Raw genomic sequence first — 18,476 nt, 5'->3', positions numbered from 1 at the left:
CTACAAAATCGAATTGACCCATAAATTTAAAACTTTTTGTTATTTGTTTCGGTTTTTATAATGTAAAATCAAAACTAATCATAGATATTAGTTAAAACCAAAAATATTGTCAAATCGAATTGGTTTGGTTCCTTACTCATTTTAAAAAGTTTGATTTATTGGGGAGGGCTTTTCTTTTTTTTTTTTTTTTTTTTTTTATTATTAAATGTGTCCTTCCACTTTCCGTTTAACGGTTAGATAAGAGATTAATTTCTTTCAGACAAGGTGTAATTATGTTTAAAAATTCTTTTTAAAATGTTGATTTTAGCACTCAATTATGCGGTCTAACGGGTTAAAATATAGTAGGCTTTAATCACTAGATGAAATATTTTACACTAGCAAAAATGCTTTTTAGATAGAGAATAATAAGCACTAAACACTATAATCCAAAAACAAAATTGCAAGAAAAAGATTCAGTGTGACTCCCAAAGCCGACAAACATTTTTGATACATTCTATATATTAATCACGAGACAGATATTAGTCACGGGATTATTTGGTAATAGCAAGTTTAACATTTTTTTTTTTTTTTGGAAACTTTCACTATTTTCCCCTGAATCCTGAAGTAGTTACTTGCTTAGAACCAGCAAACAAACAAGAATGATAAAACAAATAAAAGGTAAAAGGAAATAAAAGAAAAGCATTCCATAAATATAAAAGACAAAATAGGAAGACAGAAAATAAAATTTAGAATTAGAAATGTCAATAAATAAGTGTCTCCGCTGAATGTACGGTAGTTAGACGTTAGTTGTGATTGCTTGTCAAAATAGATGCGTTTTGTCATATTTATTTTTTTTTTTTTGAAGATCTATCGGTTTGACGCTTAGTCAGAGTTAAAATTTTTTATTCTCTTATAAATGCGATCAGTGGATTGAATTTGAGAACTCTTCTCATATGCTCAGCTTGCATTATTCCAAAAACATCTAAAAAGTAAAACATATCCAGTTTGTCATATTTATTATTTCTAATAATAATAACATTTTGTAATTAGATTTTGAGAATTTGATATTGATATTTAATATTTATTAGCCTAGGTAAGTGACTAATTTTTTGATAGGCCTATCTAACCTTCCTAATATGCCTATTATCTTCTTTGAATCATAAATTGGAAGTCAAATTCATTCTTTAAGGAAAAAAAAAAAAAAAAAACTCATTTTATGTCATTGGATTACTAATTTGTTTTAGTTTTTTTTTCCTTCTATATGGTTAAGTATTCTCAAATTATTTTCTGAAATCTATAATTAAGTCTTTTTAAGAATGTATTTCCTTACAAATAATAGTGCATACAAAAATAATATTAATATTATTTCCAACGTACTCTCCAATAATGTCATGTCTGATTAATAAAGAAGGAAATTGTATTTTTATCATAATTTAATTAACTGTAATTAGTATTTTAAAGAGTTATTCCTAAAATGAAAAATTGAAATTGAATAGTAGACACAACTTCAATTATAGTGTGAAACTGCAGACAATTTGTTTATGGCTTGATGTAAAATTTATGGCTGAAGCATAATTTTTCCCCTGAACTTTTTTTTATTGATTTGTGCCCCTTAACTTTGCGAGGGATCACTTGTACCCCTTAATTAGTATTTATTTTTGTAGCTTTTTTACCCCTTACCACACTAGATCAGTGAAGCATGGAGGAAATCGCTGTACATAGCATAAACAGTAATCTTTCTATTTGACGTGTAAGAGACAACGCATATTGAACTTTATTTGCTTAAATCCAGCGCCTTTAATAAACTAATCCATCCCTAATCTTCTATCTTTTCTCTCTCATCATTCTCCATTCTCATCTCCACTCTTCTATCTTTTCTCTCTCTTCGTTCTCCATTTCTCCCAAGAACAGAAATAAAATCTTCTCGCGAAACAAACAAATACAAAACCAAAAGTAAAAACTTTTCCAACAACCTTACCGGTAAAACCAAAACTGATAATTGTTAGTGGTGGTGTGCCCACTCAAGTGGGACTCACACAGTTTGAAAAGAAAAAAAAATAATAAAGAGAGCAAAACGTGTTATTTAAAAATGTCAAAAAGTTGGCAGAAGGTTGGCAACCAATCATTACCTAAATGGAGAGCCGTGTGTAACTTACACACGGCTCTCACATTACCTCTCCTATAAATAGGAGAGGAGTTGCCTCGTTTGATACATAGCCACAAATTAATTTTTATCTGTGAAGAAAAGATTTGAGAGTATTTAGTTTTAAGAAAGGGATCTTAAAACTAAGGGTTTAGAAAAATAGTGAAGATTATTGGGGTGTTTTTGGAAAACACTTGTGAGTGCCACTATTTTGTATTACTCTCTTTGTACGTCTACTATTTTTTAACAGTGGAAGAAATATTCGGAGTTTGTCCCGTGGACGTAGCCCTAAACAATTGATGGTGAACCACGTTAATTTCTGTGTGTCACAATTTTACTTTTCCGTTGCCGGCGTTAATTTTCTCTTAATTGATTGAAAGGGCCCAACAACTGGTATCAAAGCTGATGCTCAACAACTGGTATCAGAGCCAATGCCTAACAATAATTTACCTTAATCCATTACTTAAAAACTTCCCATTCCAAATATGAAAGGATAATCATGAAGTTGAGAAGAAAATCCCAAATATTTAAAGAAATAAAAATAAAAATTAGAGATTTGAAGAGTTACTAAAGTTGGAAGTTTTATTTTAGAAATACAAATGCATGCAAACCCATTTGCGATTTTGATTTTGAGGCTGAAAAAGAAGAACCTTGAAAACTATTCAATGCAAATAACCGAGTCGGAGAAAGAGGGCGAAACAAAAAAGAATCTAGTTCAGAGATAAAAGAGAAACTGAAGTCGGGGTTAGAGAAGAAAGAGAGAAAATGAAAATAGTAGGAGGTGCAGGTCTTCAAATCTCTATTGCAAAGGCGTTAAATTCTTTTAGCTTATTCATTTAATTTTTTTGTCTTTCTCTTTTCTATTATTTCTTGGAAACTTCATTTTTTTAATTCATAAAATCTATCATTTTTCTATCCATTTTTTCTCTCTAGAATTTATTTTTTATTTTAAAATTTTTTATGATACTTATTTTAGTAAGTTTAATCACATTTTATATTTCTCGAAATATATTATAATGTTAAAAATCAAGTAAAGGACAATTTAAAAAAAATTAATTAAAATAAAAAAGTAAAAAATACATAAAACAAATTTTACATGTATTAAATGAGAGTCTAAATTATAAAGTAGTTATTAAGGTCATATCATTTTAATAATTATAATAATAATATTAAAAATTATTTTTTATATTTAGCTTATTTACTTTCTCTTGATAATGCATAATTAACTTATTTATAACATTAAAGAGAACAAAGAATTAAAAATATTTTTTCAGATAGGATAATCAATCTTTTAATTTATATTTTTTTAAAATATTGAAATGAAAGTTTTTTTTATTCATAATAATAATAATAATAATAATAATAATAATAATAATAATAATAATAATAATAATAATAATAATAATAACGGGTAGTTAAAAGGGTTTGAGTATAAATGGGTAATTGTAATCGAATTTGAGACGGGTTCGGGTATTAAAAATGAATTTCTAAATGGGTTTGGATATTTAGTTATAATCGGATTTGAATTCAGGTAATTCATTTTAAGCGGGTACCCGACCTGTTGCCATCCCTAATTGAGAGTAGAGAGAAACCAAAGTTTCAAATACCGCAATTAATATATTATATAACTATTCATAGCATGGTTTTAGTTTTAAATATATTTTTCTTTTCGCCAAATGTATAAATTCAACCTTTTAATTTACAAAAAAAAAATCTTTTGGCACCCTAAATTTTGCGAGATCCCTATTGTGCTATTTAGTTTGATAACATTATACTAGTAATAATAATTTTTAGCTGAATAGATAAATTCATTCTCGAACTTTGTGATTTTAATCTTATGGCACCTTCAACTTTTACTTTGACTTGTTGAACACTTTAATTGATAAAAATTACATCAATTAAACACTTTAACTTATAGAATTATTTCATTGTAACACTTCAATTTGCAAAATTATATTAATTAAATACTTATTACATATTTGAAAAATGTTAAAATTGTTGTTGTAGAAATTATGCTAATTACACGTCAAATCAATATTTTGGATGTAAAAACAAAACACGCCAAAAACTAGTATTATTAGTATGGAAAAATATGAACCCGGTTTTAATTTAACGGTGTCGTTTTTTGGAAAACAAAATACTAGGCCTAACTTTTATCTATTCAATGATGTCATCACCGCAAATATTTCTTCCATTCTCTCTGCAAATCTCTCCCATATCTCACCCCTTCTTTAAATGGAAAATCTTGTTTCCCAAATTTCAAGTTTGAATTGAGATAATTTGAGTTTCCAAATTTATAGAATTGTCTTTTGCCTCTATTTTTGTTGAAGGTTTCCAAATTCACAGATTTCTCAATAGCTAGTTTTTATTTTCCATTTTTGTTGAATGTTTCCATTTTTTACTTTACTGTATTTGCATCATTATTTTTTTAATAATATATTTATTTTAAATTAATTAATTAATAAAAGTGAAATTACACAGCTATTATAGCTTCCTACATCGGAAATTACATAGGTATATATACGAATGAATGGTATAAAAAATATTCTACATTTTCATTTTTTCTATAAAATTGTTTGTGATTGTATTTTTTAATTGTTGATAAATAAGTTAAAAAAAAAGTGAACAATCCGGTTTTAAAGTTAAAATTTCCTTTTAACCGAGTTGACCTGGTCCAACCGCGATCCATCCATCATCCCGGTTTAATGCCCAATCCAATTTTAAAAATTTAAATTTCAATTGGTTTAGGTAGTATCAATTTATAGAGTTTGAAATGGCTAAAATATTATTTTTTATAGAAAATAAAATTTCATATAATGTTTTAAAATTAGTGGAGAGTATAAAATAAGCAATTTTAAAGAAAATTAAAAACTAAACTTATGTACAGGCGTTAACCATTCATGTACATCAAAGTGTAGCTTAATAGTAATGGCATGTACGACTTGCCGATAAAATCATATTCAAATTCTATTCTCCAATACTTAAAAAAATCATTTATCATTCATATAATATTGAATTAAATTGAACACATAGTTCAGTTTGACTATTAAATAGTTTAATTTGCAATTTTATGAAAGTAATTTAAAAAATTTATTTGTGTTTTCTTTTTAGAACAAATCAAGTGAAACCTTAAACTCCTAGTGTTAGAACCTACGTGATGTGCGTAGTATTATTAAAGAATGAAATAATATTTTATAACATCATTTAAAAATAATAAATTTGTATTATAAATTGATCGTGAAATGCATTATAAAATTGTATCTCATTGAGATATGCGAAAAAATTGTAACGCTAAAATGTGTTATCATAAGTATCTTACGAAACCTTTCACCAAGGTAGATATCTCAAAAAGGGTTAGCATTTCAGGTTTGACATAGTTTCACCTAACATGCGATACAATTATGGTCAACACAAATACGACATAAAAATTAGGCAGGTGACACGAACATGATACTTGTAACCCGCTAATATCATAAGTAGGTTAAGTGAGTCATATTGACTCATATACGACTTGTATAGTCCATCTGATAATATAAGCAGATTAAGTGAGTTGTGTTGACCTATACACAACCGCTTAACCTGTTTATGATATTTTTAAATTTTTAATATATTTAACTGAAATTATATTTAAAAATAAATTTTCAAACAAAAATTATTCAAGATTTATAACTAAAATAAAAAATTAATACATTAATGAAGTTTAAATAGGGTTTTAGTTGGATATTTATATCTGACATTAAAATTATTTCTTTACCTTTAAATAAACGGGTCACTCGCCTAACTCTTATATCGACCCGTGACATGACATGTTTATATTTGTGTCATAAATGGGTGACTTGTTCATGACACGAACCTGTTTAACCTCAACCTTAACCCTTTTATTTCGTGTGTTAGGTGAATCTATATTCCCGTGTCATGACCCATTTTGACACCCTTACGCCAATGTATGCAATAGCAAAAGCCATGCACGGTATGACTTGCATAAAAAAAATGCACACATACACTATTGACGAATTTTTCAATAATGATAATAATTTTGAGAATTTAACTAATTATATTGAAATTAGAAATTAAGTATTTTTTATTTTATGTTTATGATTTATCATAAATGATTGTTTATTTATTTGAAATATCAATGTATTATACTTATTTAGTGTTGTGTGTCCTAAAGTGTGAATGTCTTACCTTTTTTAAAATTATCATATGTCGTACACACCGATCTAATATCATTTATAAACTAATATATATTTATTAATAATCAAATATTTATGCAAATATAGTAATACACACTTATCTTCATTTTCGGAATTTACTTTTCTTCTCTCTCTCCTGCATTATTACCAATGGCAATTTCTTTCTTTTTTTTTTTTCAATTGATTAGGAATAACAGAAGTAGAAGAATATTATTTGAAGTAGATGTCGTTTTCATCACAATAGAGTGTGGGACAGGACCAAGTAACTGCACATTATCTGATAATTACCTATTAATAAATTAATTAATGATAAACAGATGGTAATTTGTGATGTTTAATTAGTTGTATTAAGATTAAATACAAAATCCAGGAGTTCAATTGATATATAATAGAATTGGGTTGATAGGAATAAAGAAAGCGGAATTGAATATTGATATATGGTTAAATTGAAATACTATTTATTTTTTTAATATGAAAAGACACTTGATTTTTAGTTTTTAATACATCGTGAAAAATTGATATACATCATTAAATTTAGTTCTGGATGCAAAAAATGACAGGCAAAAAGATTAATTATTATTTACCTACAAAATCAAGTACTATTAAAGTTCTCCATCCATCCAACATGCTGCTCTTTCAAATTCGTTGTTCCCATAAGAATGATTGGATTTTAATCGTGTATGAGGGAGAGTAGAGAGATTTAACTTAGTGGGAAATGTCCAAAATTTAAAAATTAAAAATTTAAAAAAATGTTGTAAATATATATTACATTTGAAAATTTAATTTTGATCCTACTCTTTCTATTTTGGTTTTTCAATTTTGAATTTTTCATAATTTATGAAACTTTTAGAAAATATAGAACACAAAATCTTCTTACAACTTTTAGAAAATATAATGCAAAATGCTCTCCTTATATATACATATATATATATATATATATATATATATATATATATTCAATACATATGTAAATGAAATTTTTATTCTTTTCATAGGAATTTTAATATTAATTGAGACATATATAATGACTTTCTTTATTTGGAGAATTAACAAAAATCTAATAATATAAAGACATTCAAACAAAATTAATGAATAAAACAAATCCTATTTGGTAAAAAAAAAACATATAGAATAAATGTGAAATATTTTTAAGCATATTATTATATAAGTAATATCATTAATGATAATATACTTTAAAAAAATTAAAGAAAAATATTCATTTTATTTTCAAGCTAAATATTTATATATTTTTGAAATTGCTTGATACATATAAATATTTATCTATATGAATTTATGAATTAAAGCCCAATTTTTTTTACTTGTTAATTGGATAATTAAATTAGTTTTTATAATTATCTTTTATATACGCAATAATAGAAAATAAATAATAAAAACCTAAAATGAACTCATTGAATGATAATAAAAATAAATACTAGTATTAAGTTAATTTTATTTTTATAAGAAAAAAATATTTTGAAATTTATCAAGAAATTTATGATTTTATTAGTTTAAATTGAGTCAAATAGCCACATTTCAAGTCAAGTCAAAGGGTCAAATATATATTAACCCTTATTATCTTCAAATTACTCGGGCTCTATTCATTATAAATTGAACAAGGATTCGATTAAACTACGGGTCGAGGTCTTTTTTTTTTTTTTTTTTTTTTTTTAATGTAAATGATTTCATTAATTCAAATTAGCATATAATACATAAATAGAAAAATAAGAAGGGATAAGATCTACCCATTAAAGCAGCCAGACATGGAATAGGCTCGAGTTGCTAACAAGTGATCAATGTTATTCACTGGCTTCTTAATAAAAAACACAGAACTACACCTGCGAGTTGTAACTCAATTGGCAATGCAGGCCGGAGATATGAGAATAGCTTTCGGGTCTAATCGCTACTAAACACACCTGGAGGAAGGGGTGAAAAATCTTAACTGTGACTAAGCTCCAAGCTAGATTTAGTCGGTTCGGATACCGATAATTTTTTCTTTTTTTAAAAAAACACAGAACTATACATTAGTTCTTCTAAAAGCTTCTTACCTTCTAACACAATAGTGCTAAATAAGATTGATCAAAGGACTTGTTGTTCCTGGCATAACCTTGCATGCATTCAACCAAGAACTAGCCTAATTGAACAAAACCCAATCTATACTCCATGATAAGAATTAGAATGCTTAAAAGCATCAATCTTACATTTAAGACATCAAGCGATAACACACAGGGACACCATCAATTGCAAGCCTCCAATGTGAATTCTTTATTTTTGTCTGAACTTCCAATCTCTATAGCGTATACAAAAATTGTTTCAGAACATTTAGATGTAAGAGCCAAGAAACCCGTTGTAAGCATTTTATAACCACTGTGGACAATGTAACACCCACTCTTATCACCCTTCCATAGCCAATCATCTTCTTGGCAATAAGAACTTAGAGGGATCGATAAGATATACTAGATTACGCAAAAACCAATACTTCTTTCCTTTTGATCTTCAGAACCCACCTCCCCGAACTTCAAAGGCATTCAGAAATCTTATCAAGGATAGAGAGGGATGAAGACGCAGAACAACTACGTTCTATAGAAAGTTTACAATCTGGGTCTTGTAACCAAATATTCTCAAACACAAACTGACACTGGGTTCCTACACCAAAGGTATGCATCCTGTGTATGAAATCATCCATACACCGATCCTTTTGACTTGTAGTTAAAATAATTTTTAGAATAATAATTTTCATATTTTTTTAATTATATAGTAAGTATTTAATCAATTTAATTTTATAAATTAAAATATTTAATAAAAAATTTTATTAAATTAAAATATTTAATACATATAATATCATAAGTTAAATTATTGATCAGATCAAACTAAAAATTAAAAGATACTACTAAATTATATTTTACACAAAATACAAAATTGCATTTATTCATTTGATCACGAGGCCAAAATCATTACCATGATGTTGAAGACTTTGGAAAAACAAACAAAATAAAAATCTTTACATACAAATAAATAAATAATAATTATTTTTTTCGTCTTATTTCATTTAGTTGTTTTTTTATGTCTTAAAATATTTATAAAATTTTAAATTTTTATATATAAATAATTATTTTTCTTATTATAGTTTTATAGTTCTTCGTTAAATAAAAATTTTTTATTAATATTTTAATAACTTAAAAATAAAAAAAATAAAATAATTTTTATTAAATAAATTTTATATTTTATCTAATCATGAAAATAAAATAGCACGTACGGAGTATTTAGCAGGATTTAGTATTGCAACGTAGATGGGATTAATGGACCGTCAAAATCTTGACATTTATGGGAAGCAATTAAAGTAGATATGCCCTAAGGAAGGGCAGAAAGGTTTTAAAGTTTGGTACTCCCAAGGAACAACATCATCATCATTAATTCATCACCTACGGCGATATCACCATCACAGGTAAGAGGATAAATAATGATAACTTATGAATTAAAATAATGCCAAATTATGAATTAAAACAAAAAAAACTCAAAAATACTTATTAGTTTTTTGTGCATAAGCTTAGCTCTCACAACTTAGTATTTAGGTAAAAATCTTTTAAAAATGATAACTTATGGGCTTTTTTTAATTATTTTTAATATTATAATCAAATAGTGAAAAATAAGTTATTTAAATTTAAAAATATTATTTTTTGTGAAAATTATTTTAAAGGAAAATTATTTTCCAGAAATTTTTTTGCGGTGGTCATGATGACTGGCAGTGGCTATTTTGATTAACAAATCAAAAAATATATAATAAATTTATAATGTTGAAAAAAAATTTTTTTTCTCTTGAAAACGTAAAATCATTTTCCATAAAATGACTTAGTTTTTTTGGACCACTAAAAAAATATTTTTCGTTAATTTATTTTTTTAAATGCCTCAAATAACGAAAAATTATAAAAAATATTTCCTTGTATATTATTTTGTAAAAACAAACGGAGCCTTAAAGTAAACATCTTTCAACCATGTTAAACAAGGATTTTTCAGTTTTGATATATTTAATATATATATATATATATAGTGTTTTTTAGCTAGCCTAGTGTTTAAGTCGCCAGTATTTAATGTCTGAAAAAATATTTTATGAAATGTCAATTACTAAAACTGCGAATTTTCCAAAATTTGCAAATTTTTCTAATTTTGTCTAATAGTACTTAATATTTTAATTTTTTTTTTTTGATAAAGAAAAGAGCCAAGTAAGATTTTGAATCTTTAACATAACACTATTATTGATTCAATCCTCAATTATAATACGTATACATTAATTTATAATTAATTTTCATTTAAAAATTAAAAATGATTATTTTCTTTTATTATTATATTGTTTTAAAAAAAATATCGATACTTTTATGTGTATCAAACATTTAAAAAGAACAAAAAATTAATAAGGACCCACCTAAGGAGAGACGTTAAACGGCGGGTTCATATCGTCTGATCTGACGCTGTAGTGCCTTCTCTCTCTATCTGGTGTTATATAAAAGGAGAGGCATTCAGCCTCTGCAAGAACCCTCACCATCATCATCATTATCTCTCTCTCTTTCCTCTAGCCATTTCTTGGGATGACAAAATCTCATTTAATGGCTATTGCTTAGATTCTTCTTCTTCCTCCTTTATCTCTCTCTCTCTTCTTTAACTTTCTTTTGATATACTAGCATACAAGACTCTGTCTGCTACTGTTGTTTACTACTTTTGGGTATAGAAGAGGAGAGAGATGGCTAAGTCTATCACTCTTGAAGAGATCAAGAATGAAACTGTTGATCTGGTATATATCTTTATATATTTGTATACTTTTTTTCTCTTGTTTTTCTTTAATTTATATATGTTCAATTTGATTGATTTTCTTCATGTTTCTTGTGCATGTACAATGAGATCTCTAATGGGTTTGTTTCAGTTTCTTCAACTTATGATTTTTTGTTTCTCTGTTCGGTTCAGATCAGTTAAAAATGGCAGATTTTCTTTCCAAATTTTGATCTAAAAATTAAAATCTTAACATATTTGCTGATTCACATGAACTTCTTTTTTACCTTTAAGAATTGAAAGAAAATGAAATCTATCTATAAAGTTAATTCTCTAATGCTTTCTTTGTGGACCTTAGTTAACTTTAACAATTCTGTTTCGGTTTCATCTATTTTCTCTCTACCCAAACAGACCAAATTGTTTTAAGTAATATTCTGAAACTGGATCTTCTCATGTGAAAGAAAGAAAGAAAGTAAGAGAGAGAAAGATCATGACAGATAAGGATAGTTGGCTTTGCTTTATCTTTCTCCTCAGTTTTAAATGTCCGTCTCTTGTTTTTATTTTTCCTTTTTCTACGTATGCGTATCTATCTATATATGAAAATTTTTTATTATAACTTGGTAACTATTTATTTTCTAGATTATAGAGTTTAAGTTTAATTTAAATTGTAATATTCTTTAATTAATTAGGGATTAAAATTTCTAATTGTCTTTTAAAATTAGGGATTAAAGTGAATATTTATCCTACAGAGCGGAGAACTAGACGCCTTAGTACTTTATTGTTTAAGAATTTCCTGGATGTATATCATTCATCGTACGTTCAGTGCATATTTTTTCAGTTGAAAAATAATTTATTATTATTATTATTATTTTTTTAAGGAAGCTTTATTAGATTTACGAAGGTCTAATTTTAGAAAAATTCACAAATATATTAATGTTATTAATATTATTTTGAATTCATAAGGAAAATTATAAAGAAAGAAACGGAAGTTTGAAGATTTTTTTTTTGGGAAGTTAGATAAAAAAAAGTATTTCCTAATAAAAAAAAGTGCACCTTGTGTTTTTTCCGTTGGTGACTTTGAGAATTTTTTGGTACCAGTCCGTGGTACTTTAGCCTTTTCTCTGCATAAAGAAATAAGCTTTTTGTTTTTAACCGTTTCTTTTTTTAAAAAAAAAAAAAAAAAAAAACTCTCACATTCAACGGTAGTGACATTACTGCTTTTTTGGGATTTTTTTTTTATTTTCTTTAGTTTTTTTATTTCTCGTATTCAACAAAAATATTTTTCGTAAGTTGACAACTTTCTCCCTGATTCTCTTGGAATTTGCACCACATACCAAAATTTACTTTATTAATACCAACTTGCTGCGCGTGGAATACACGAACCACTCACATGGGAAGTTAGTGCAAGTGCTGTCTCATGTGACAGTACCTTTTCCCTGTTTTGGCATGAGTCAACGCTTTTTATGATTGGCTCTTTTATGACAACTCCTCGGTCCGAGTTAAATCTGAGTCGTCTCTTACCAACCTGGTTTGACTCACTAGGGTTATTTATTTTATCTTATGTTATTTGTATCTCCAAGGTGGTATAAGTTCAACCTTATAAAAGAAAGAATTTTATTAACGACTAATTTAAAATTATATTGAGATAAGTTAAAAATTGTTTAAAATTTTTAAATAAAAAACATGCTTATTTTCTTCTAATAATTTCTTCAGGTCTCACTTTGTTATGAAATATAAATAAATACTACCTCTGACCCGTTAGTTTTGACACTTTCTGAATTTTTAAAAGAATTTAGAAAATAATTAAATCATCTCATTTTTAGAAAAAAATAAGAATAATTAACTAAATTACCCTTCAATTACTTATTTATAATTAAGAGAGAAAATTTGATGGAGATATTAAAAAAAAAATAAAGTTGAAATAAAATAATTAGTACATTTTTTCTAAAAATTTTATCCTAAGTGGAACAAAAGTATAAATTTCTTTCTTGTTTTGTCCTATTTATTTAACCAAACAAGGTGTGTTTACATTGGTATTGATGATTAGAGACAAAATGAATTGATTTCTTTGTACTCGAAGTCTAATAGTTGTGTGTCCCGATGAATTGGTCATCAACTCATCAAAATTTGATGATTCTAATTTGGCTGTTTAGACAAAATATAGCTAGATTTTTTATTCTGGACTAAAAAACATCATTGAAAGATAACATGCACAAAAATTAACTAAGATATACTGAGAATTCTAATATCTTGGTAACATTACTTTTTTCAGGAAAGAATTCCCATTGATGAAGTGTTTGAGCAACTGAAATGTACCAGAGAAGGTTTAAGTTCAGAGGAAGGAGCCAACAGGCTTCAGATATTTGGCCCCAACAAACTAGAGGAGAAAAAGGTTGTTATTGATTATCATAATATAAATCTCAACTCATTATCAACTGCCTATACTCAATTCTTTGAAGGCTAATTACTCTATGCTTTTAATCCATATAGGAAAGCAAAATTCTCAAGTTTTTGGGGTTCATGTGGAATCCATTATCATGGGTCATGGAAGCTGCAGCTATTATGGCGATTGCGTTGGCAAATGGTGATGGGAAGCCCCCAGATTGGCAAGACTTTGTCGGTATTATGTGTTTGCTTGTAATCAACTCTACTATCAGTTTCATTGAAGAAAACAATGCTGGAAATGCTGCTGCGGCTCTTATGGCTGGTCTGGCTCCTAAAACTAAGGTAATTTCTAAATTAGCATGTGCCAGCTGAGTAGTTACTTTGTTTATTTATTTGTTTTAAGTTTTAACTTTACCTTATTTAATTGTTTGATTGATTATGTAAAATTTGATGTCTCGTTGACAGTGGAGGAAGTATAAAATGCTACATTTATTAATATCAAAAGGAAAAAAAAAATTATAGCTAAAATTTAGTTGTGTTTTTCAATAGTAATGTAATTTGGTAGTATAATCAACATAGTTTACCATTGGTATATACTTGAATTTTCATTGGAATAATGCGTCTAAGCTCCTCAATAATTCATGTGGTGCATGTTTAGGTGCTTAGAGATGGAAAATGGAGCGAGGAGGAAGCTGCAATTCTTGTTCCAGGAGATATCATTAGCGTCAAATTGGGAGATATCATCCCTGCTGATGCTCGTCTTCTTGAGGGTGATCCCTTGAAGATTGATCAGTCTGCCCTTACTGGAGAATCACTTCCTGTGACAAAGAATCCTGGGGATGAAGTTTTCTCCGGTTCCACTTGCAAACAAGGAGAAATTGAAGCTGTTGTTATAGCCACTGGAGTTCACACTTTCTTTGGGAAGGCTGCGCATCTTGTCGACAGCACCAACCAAGTTGGTCATTTCCAGAAGGTTCTTACTGCTATTGGAAACTTCTGTATTTGTTCCATAGCAGTTGGAATGTTAGTCGAGATCATAGTTATGTACCCAATTCAGCACCGCAAATATAGAGATGGAATAGACAATCTTTTAGTGCTTTTGATCGGAGGTATCCCAATTGCCATGCCAACAGTCTTGTCTGTGACAATGGCTATTGGATCTCACAAGTTATCCCAACAAGGTGCCATTACTAAGAGAATGACTGCCATTGAAGAAATGGCTGGTATGGATGTTCTTTGCAGTGACAAAACTGGGACCTTGACACTCAACAAGCTAAGTATTGACAAAGCATTGATTGAGGTGTTTGCAAAGGGTGTTGAAAAAGATCATGTGATCTTGCTCGCTGCAAGGGCTTCTAGAGTGGAGAATCAGGATGCTATTGATGCTGCCATGGTTGGAATGCTTGCTGACCCGAAAGAGGTAAAGTCAGATTTCTTGAGCATTCTAAAAAGTGAATTTGTGATTATGTGCTTGGCTTAAATTTCATGCATATATATGCAGGCAAGAGCTGGTATAAGAGAGGTGCACTTCTTGCCATTCAATCCAGTGGACAAAAGGACTGCTTTGACTTACATTGATAACAATGGCAACTGGCACCGAGCAAGTAAAGGTGCCCCTGAGCAGGTAACTTCCTAGTCTTAAAGATCATACAACTCAGTTTAACACTTCCTGAGAAATGTCATTTAATTCTTGTTCTGATTGTATATTTGTGTAGATCTTGAGCTTGTGCAATTGTAGGGATGATATCAAGAAGAAAGTTCATGCAGTTATTGATAAATTTGCTGAACGTGGGCTTCGATCATTGGCTGTTGCTAGACAGGTTTTATGTCCTAAACAGAAGTCCCACATTCTTCTATTTTGCTTTCTTTATTTCCATGGAGAAAAGCTCTTACCTCTATTATTTTACCATGTTTGCAGCAAGTACCTGAGAAAACAAAGGAAAGTCCTGGTGGTCCATGGGAGTTTGTTGGTTTGTTGAACCTTTTTGATCCTCCTAGGCATGATAGTGCAGAAACCATCCGCAGGGCTCTCAACCTTGGTGTCAATGTTAAGATGATTACTGGTAAGTCAAGTCATTTATTGATGAATTGCTTGGGAATTAATGCACTTCCTCCACAGCCTCTGTCTCTCTCGAATTTGTTGCTTACTTTACTGTCATCTAATATCCAGGTGATCAGCTGGCCATTGCAAAAGAAACCGGACGAAGACTTGGAATGGGAACAAACATGTACCCATCTGCTTCTTTACTTGGTCAGGACAAGGATGCAAGCATTGCCGCTCTTCCAGTGGAAGAGTTGATTGAGAAGGCAGATGGATTTGCTGGCGTGTTTCCAGGTGGGTAGTTATAAATAAGAAAATAGCCTCATGTAGAACTTGACCTGCTCGGATAATCTGTGCCTTCTATTATGCACTCATTTATTTTTTATCTGCAGAGCACAAATATGAAATTGTGAAGAAGCTGCAAGAAAGAAAACACATTGTTGGAATGACTGGTGATGGTGTCAATGATGCACCAGCTTTGAAGAAGGCAGATATCGGTATTGCTGTTGCTGATGCTACAGATGCTGCACGAAGTGCATCTGATATTGTTCTAACAGAACCTGGATTGAGTGTTATTATCAGCGCCGTGCTTACTAGCAGAGCTATCTTCCAAAGGATGAAGAACTACACTGTTCGTTGCATTCTTCTTTTCTTGTTCACCAAACATATAATTTAGTTCTTTCTTTCAAGTTGTAGCAATTATTGACTTCACTGCTTTACATTTTGCAGATCTATGCCGTTTCCATTACTATTCGTATTGTGGTAAGTAGCTGGTGGCTTTGTACAGAGTAATAATGTGTTTTGCTATTTTACACAATAAATGAATATGATTTGGTGATAATTCCAATTTTGCAGTTCGGTTTTATGCTTATTGCTTTGATCTGGAAGTATGATTTCTCTCCTTTCATGGTTTTGATTATTGCCATCTTAAATGACGGTGAGTTTTCAGTTCATTTACTTGTATATGGTTAGACCAGCGCATAGAATTCCAAGTATTTATCTGATGCAAAATTGGGTGTTTTCCAGGAACAATTATGACCATCTCAAAGGATAGAGTGAAGCCATCACCTTTGCCTGATAGCTGGAAACTAAAAGAGATATTTGCCACCGGAGTTGTGCTTGGTGGTTACTTGGCACTGATGACTGTCATATTCTTCTGGGCTATGCATGATACCGAGTTCTTTTCTGTAAGAGCTAATATTTTTTTTTTTTTTTTTGCCAACTTGTAATTTTAGTAGTGGATCATTCAAAGTTAAGTTTTACTGATATCAAATTTTGTAACTATGCTTTTAAAAAATGCAGGACAAATTTGGAGTAAGATCTTTACGCAACAGTGAAGATGAAATGATGGGTGCTTTGTACCTCCAAGTTAGTATTGTAAGTCAGGCTCTCATTTTCGTTACTAGATCTCGCAGCTGGTCCTATGTTGAACGACCGGGTCTGCTCCTAATGTCTGCTTTCTTAATTGCACAACTGGTATGCTTTCTAATCTCTATTTTAACATCAGAACAAAATTATTTCTGATTATTCACTTTATTTGATAAAGAGGCAAATCTTCATGCTTTAAGAAGCTATCAACTCTTCTTTTCAGGTTGCAACTTTGATTGCTGTATATGCCGACTGGGGTTTCGCAAGGATTAAGGGAATTGGCTGGGGATGGGCTGGTGTTATCTGGATTTACAGTATTGTGTTCTATATTCCACTCGACCTCCTAAAGTTTGCTATTCGTTACATCTTAAGTGGAAAGGCCTGGAACAACTTGCTAGAGAACAAAGTAATTATTCCCTCTTCAGTTTTCCCTACCTAATGAACTTGCATTATGGATTGAGAGATTACAACTTAATTTTACTTTACATTTAACAGACTGCATTCACCACCAAGAAAGATTACGGTAAAGAGGAGAGAGAAGCTCAATGGGCTCTTGCTCAAAGAACTTTACATGGGCTTCAACCACCAGAAACTGCCAGTATCTTTAATGAAAAGAACAGCTACAGAGAGTTGTCCGAAATCGCTGAGCAGGCCAAGAGACGAGCTGAAGTTGCAAGGTGTGTCACCATTCTTTAAACTTATAGCACTTGCTTGCATACTGATACATTGATTGTATTTATTTGGCTGTAATTGGGGTTCAAACAACAGCCTCATATTTCTGGTGACGACTGTTACCACTGAATTAAAACTCATTGATTGTCTATGCTATCATTTCCATTTCAACAGAAATTCCGTTTTTTCCATCACAAATCAATTGACTAACTTCCACCTTTTCCTTTCTCTTTAATCTACTATAATAGGCTTCGGGAGCTTCACACACTCAAAGGACATGTCGAGTCAGTGGTGAAACTGAAGGGTTTGGACATTGACACAATCCAGCAACATTATACAGTGTAAAAATCCTTAAGCCTGCAATAACATTGCTTGAGAAGGAAAGGGCTGCTTTTCAGTGACGAACCGAAGATCAAGAAAGCTAAAAAGGCCAAAATAGTTTAAAGCTTTAGATAGGGAGAGAATGTCTATGCTATAGTTCTCCTAATCTATTTTTCTTTACCTTTCTTTTGTACTTCAACTGCTGGAAGAAAGGCTTCTGTTTACCAACTTCTTGCTCTGTAATGTTACCTTGTCACAGTTTTTGAGTTTTAATTTTACTTCTCTTCTGCCTAATTTCTCATAAGGCTAATGTTTCTACCTATGATCTTCTATTCTGCCTAATTTCTCGTAAGGCTAATGTTTCTACCTATGATCTTCCCTTCTGCCTAATTTCTCGTAAGGCTAATGTTTCTATCTATGATGTCTTCTTTTCTCTCTTTTGTTTTACCTGATTTATTTTCTTTTGTTCTTTACAACGAAAGATCAAGTTCTAAACATACAGATCAATAAGGTTTGCCTGTTTAGTGTCATATTAGTTTTCAATTTTCGGTTTCTGTTCTTCAATAGTAAAAAGCTATAATACAGGAAACAATCTGAACAATAGGAAAAACCACTT

At 29.6% G+C, this 18,476-nt stretch overlaps 1 protein-coding gene across 1 annotated transcript; it reads left to right on the top strand.

Moving 5' to 3' along the window:
- Nucleotides 1-10,814: 10,814 nt before the first annotated feature.
- HA1 (H[+]-ATPase 1) lies at nucleotides 10,815-18,164 on the top strand. Its single transcript, XM_020680253.2, has 16 exons — nucleotides 10,815-11,098; nucleotides 13,346-13,465; nucleotides 13,564-13,800; nucleotides 14,117-14,878; nucleotides 14,960-15,082; nucleotides 15,174-15,278; nucleotides 15,377-15,521; nucleotides 15,629-15,793; nucleotides 15,892-16,130; nucleotides 16,229-16,261; nucleotides 16,355-16,436; nucleotides 16,526-16,686; nucleotides 16,802-16,975; nucleotides 17,091-17,273; nucleotides 17,363-17,544; nucleotides 17,788-18,164. The coding sequence occupies exons 1-16, from the start codon at nucleotides 11,048-11,050 to the stop codon at nucleotides 17,882-17,884; spliced, it is 2,859 nt and encodes a 952-aa protein (XP_020535912.2). The 5' UTR covers nucleotides 10,815-11,047; the 3' UTR covers nucleotides 17,885-18,164.
- The last annotated feature ends 312 nt before the right edge of the window (nucleotides 18,165-18,476 follow it).

This window comes from Jatropha curcas, chromosome 8 (assembly GCF_041381405.1).
Source record: "Jatropha curcas cultivar XTBG-Jc1 chromosome 8, XTBG_Jcur_1.0, whole genome shotgun sequence".
Lineage (NCBI taxonomy): Eukaryota > Viridiplantae > Streptophyta > Magnoliopsida > Malpighiales > Euphorbiaceae > Jatropha > Jatropha curcas.
This window is presented reverse-complemented; position numbering and strand designations above follow the sequence as displayed.

Bases quoted from the DNA above. Each gene is read 5' to 3' on its own strand.
- HA1 (XM_020680253.2), top strand. From the start codon at position 11,048: ATGGCTAAGTCTATCACTCTTGAAGAGATCAAGAATGAAACTGTTGAT. The intron at 13,466-13,563 runs GTTGTTATTGAT...TAATCCATATAG, and splicing joins ACAAACTAGAGGAGAAAAAG to GAAAGCAAAATTCTCAAGTT. The intron at 16,687-16,801 runs GTAAGAGCTAAT...TAAAAAATGCAG, and splicing joins ATGATACCGAGTTCTTTTCT to GACAAATTTGGAGTAAGATC.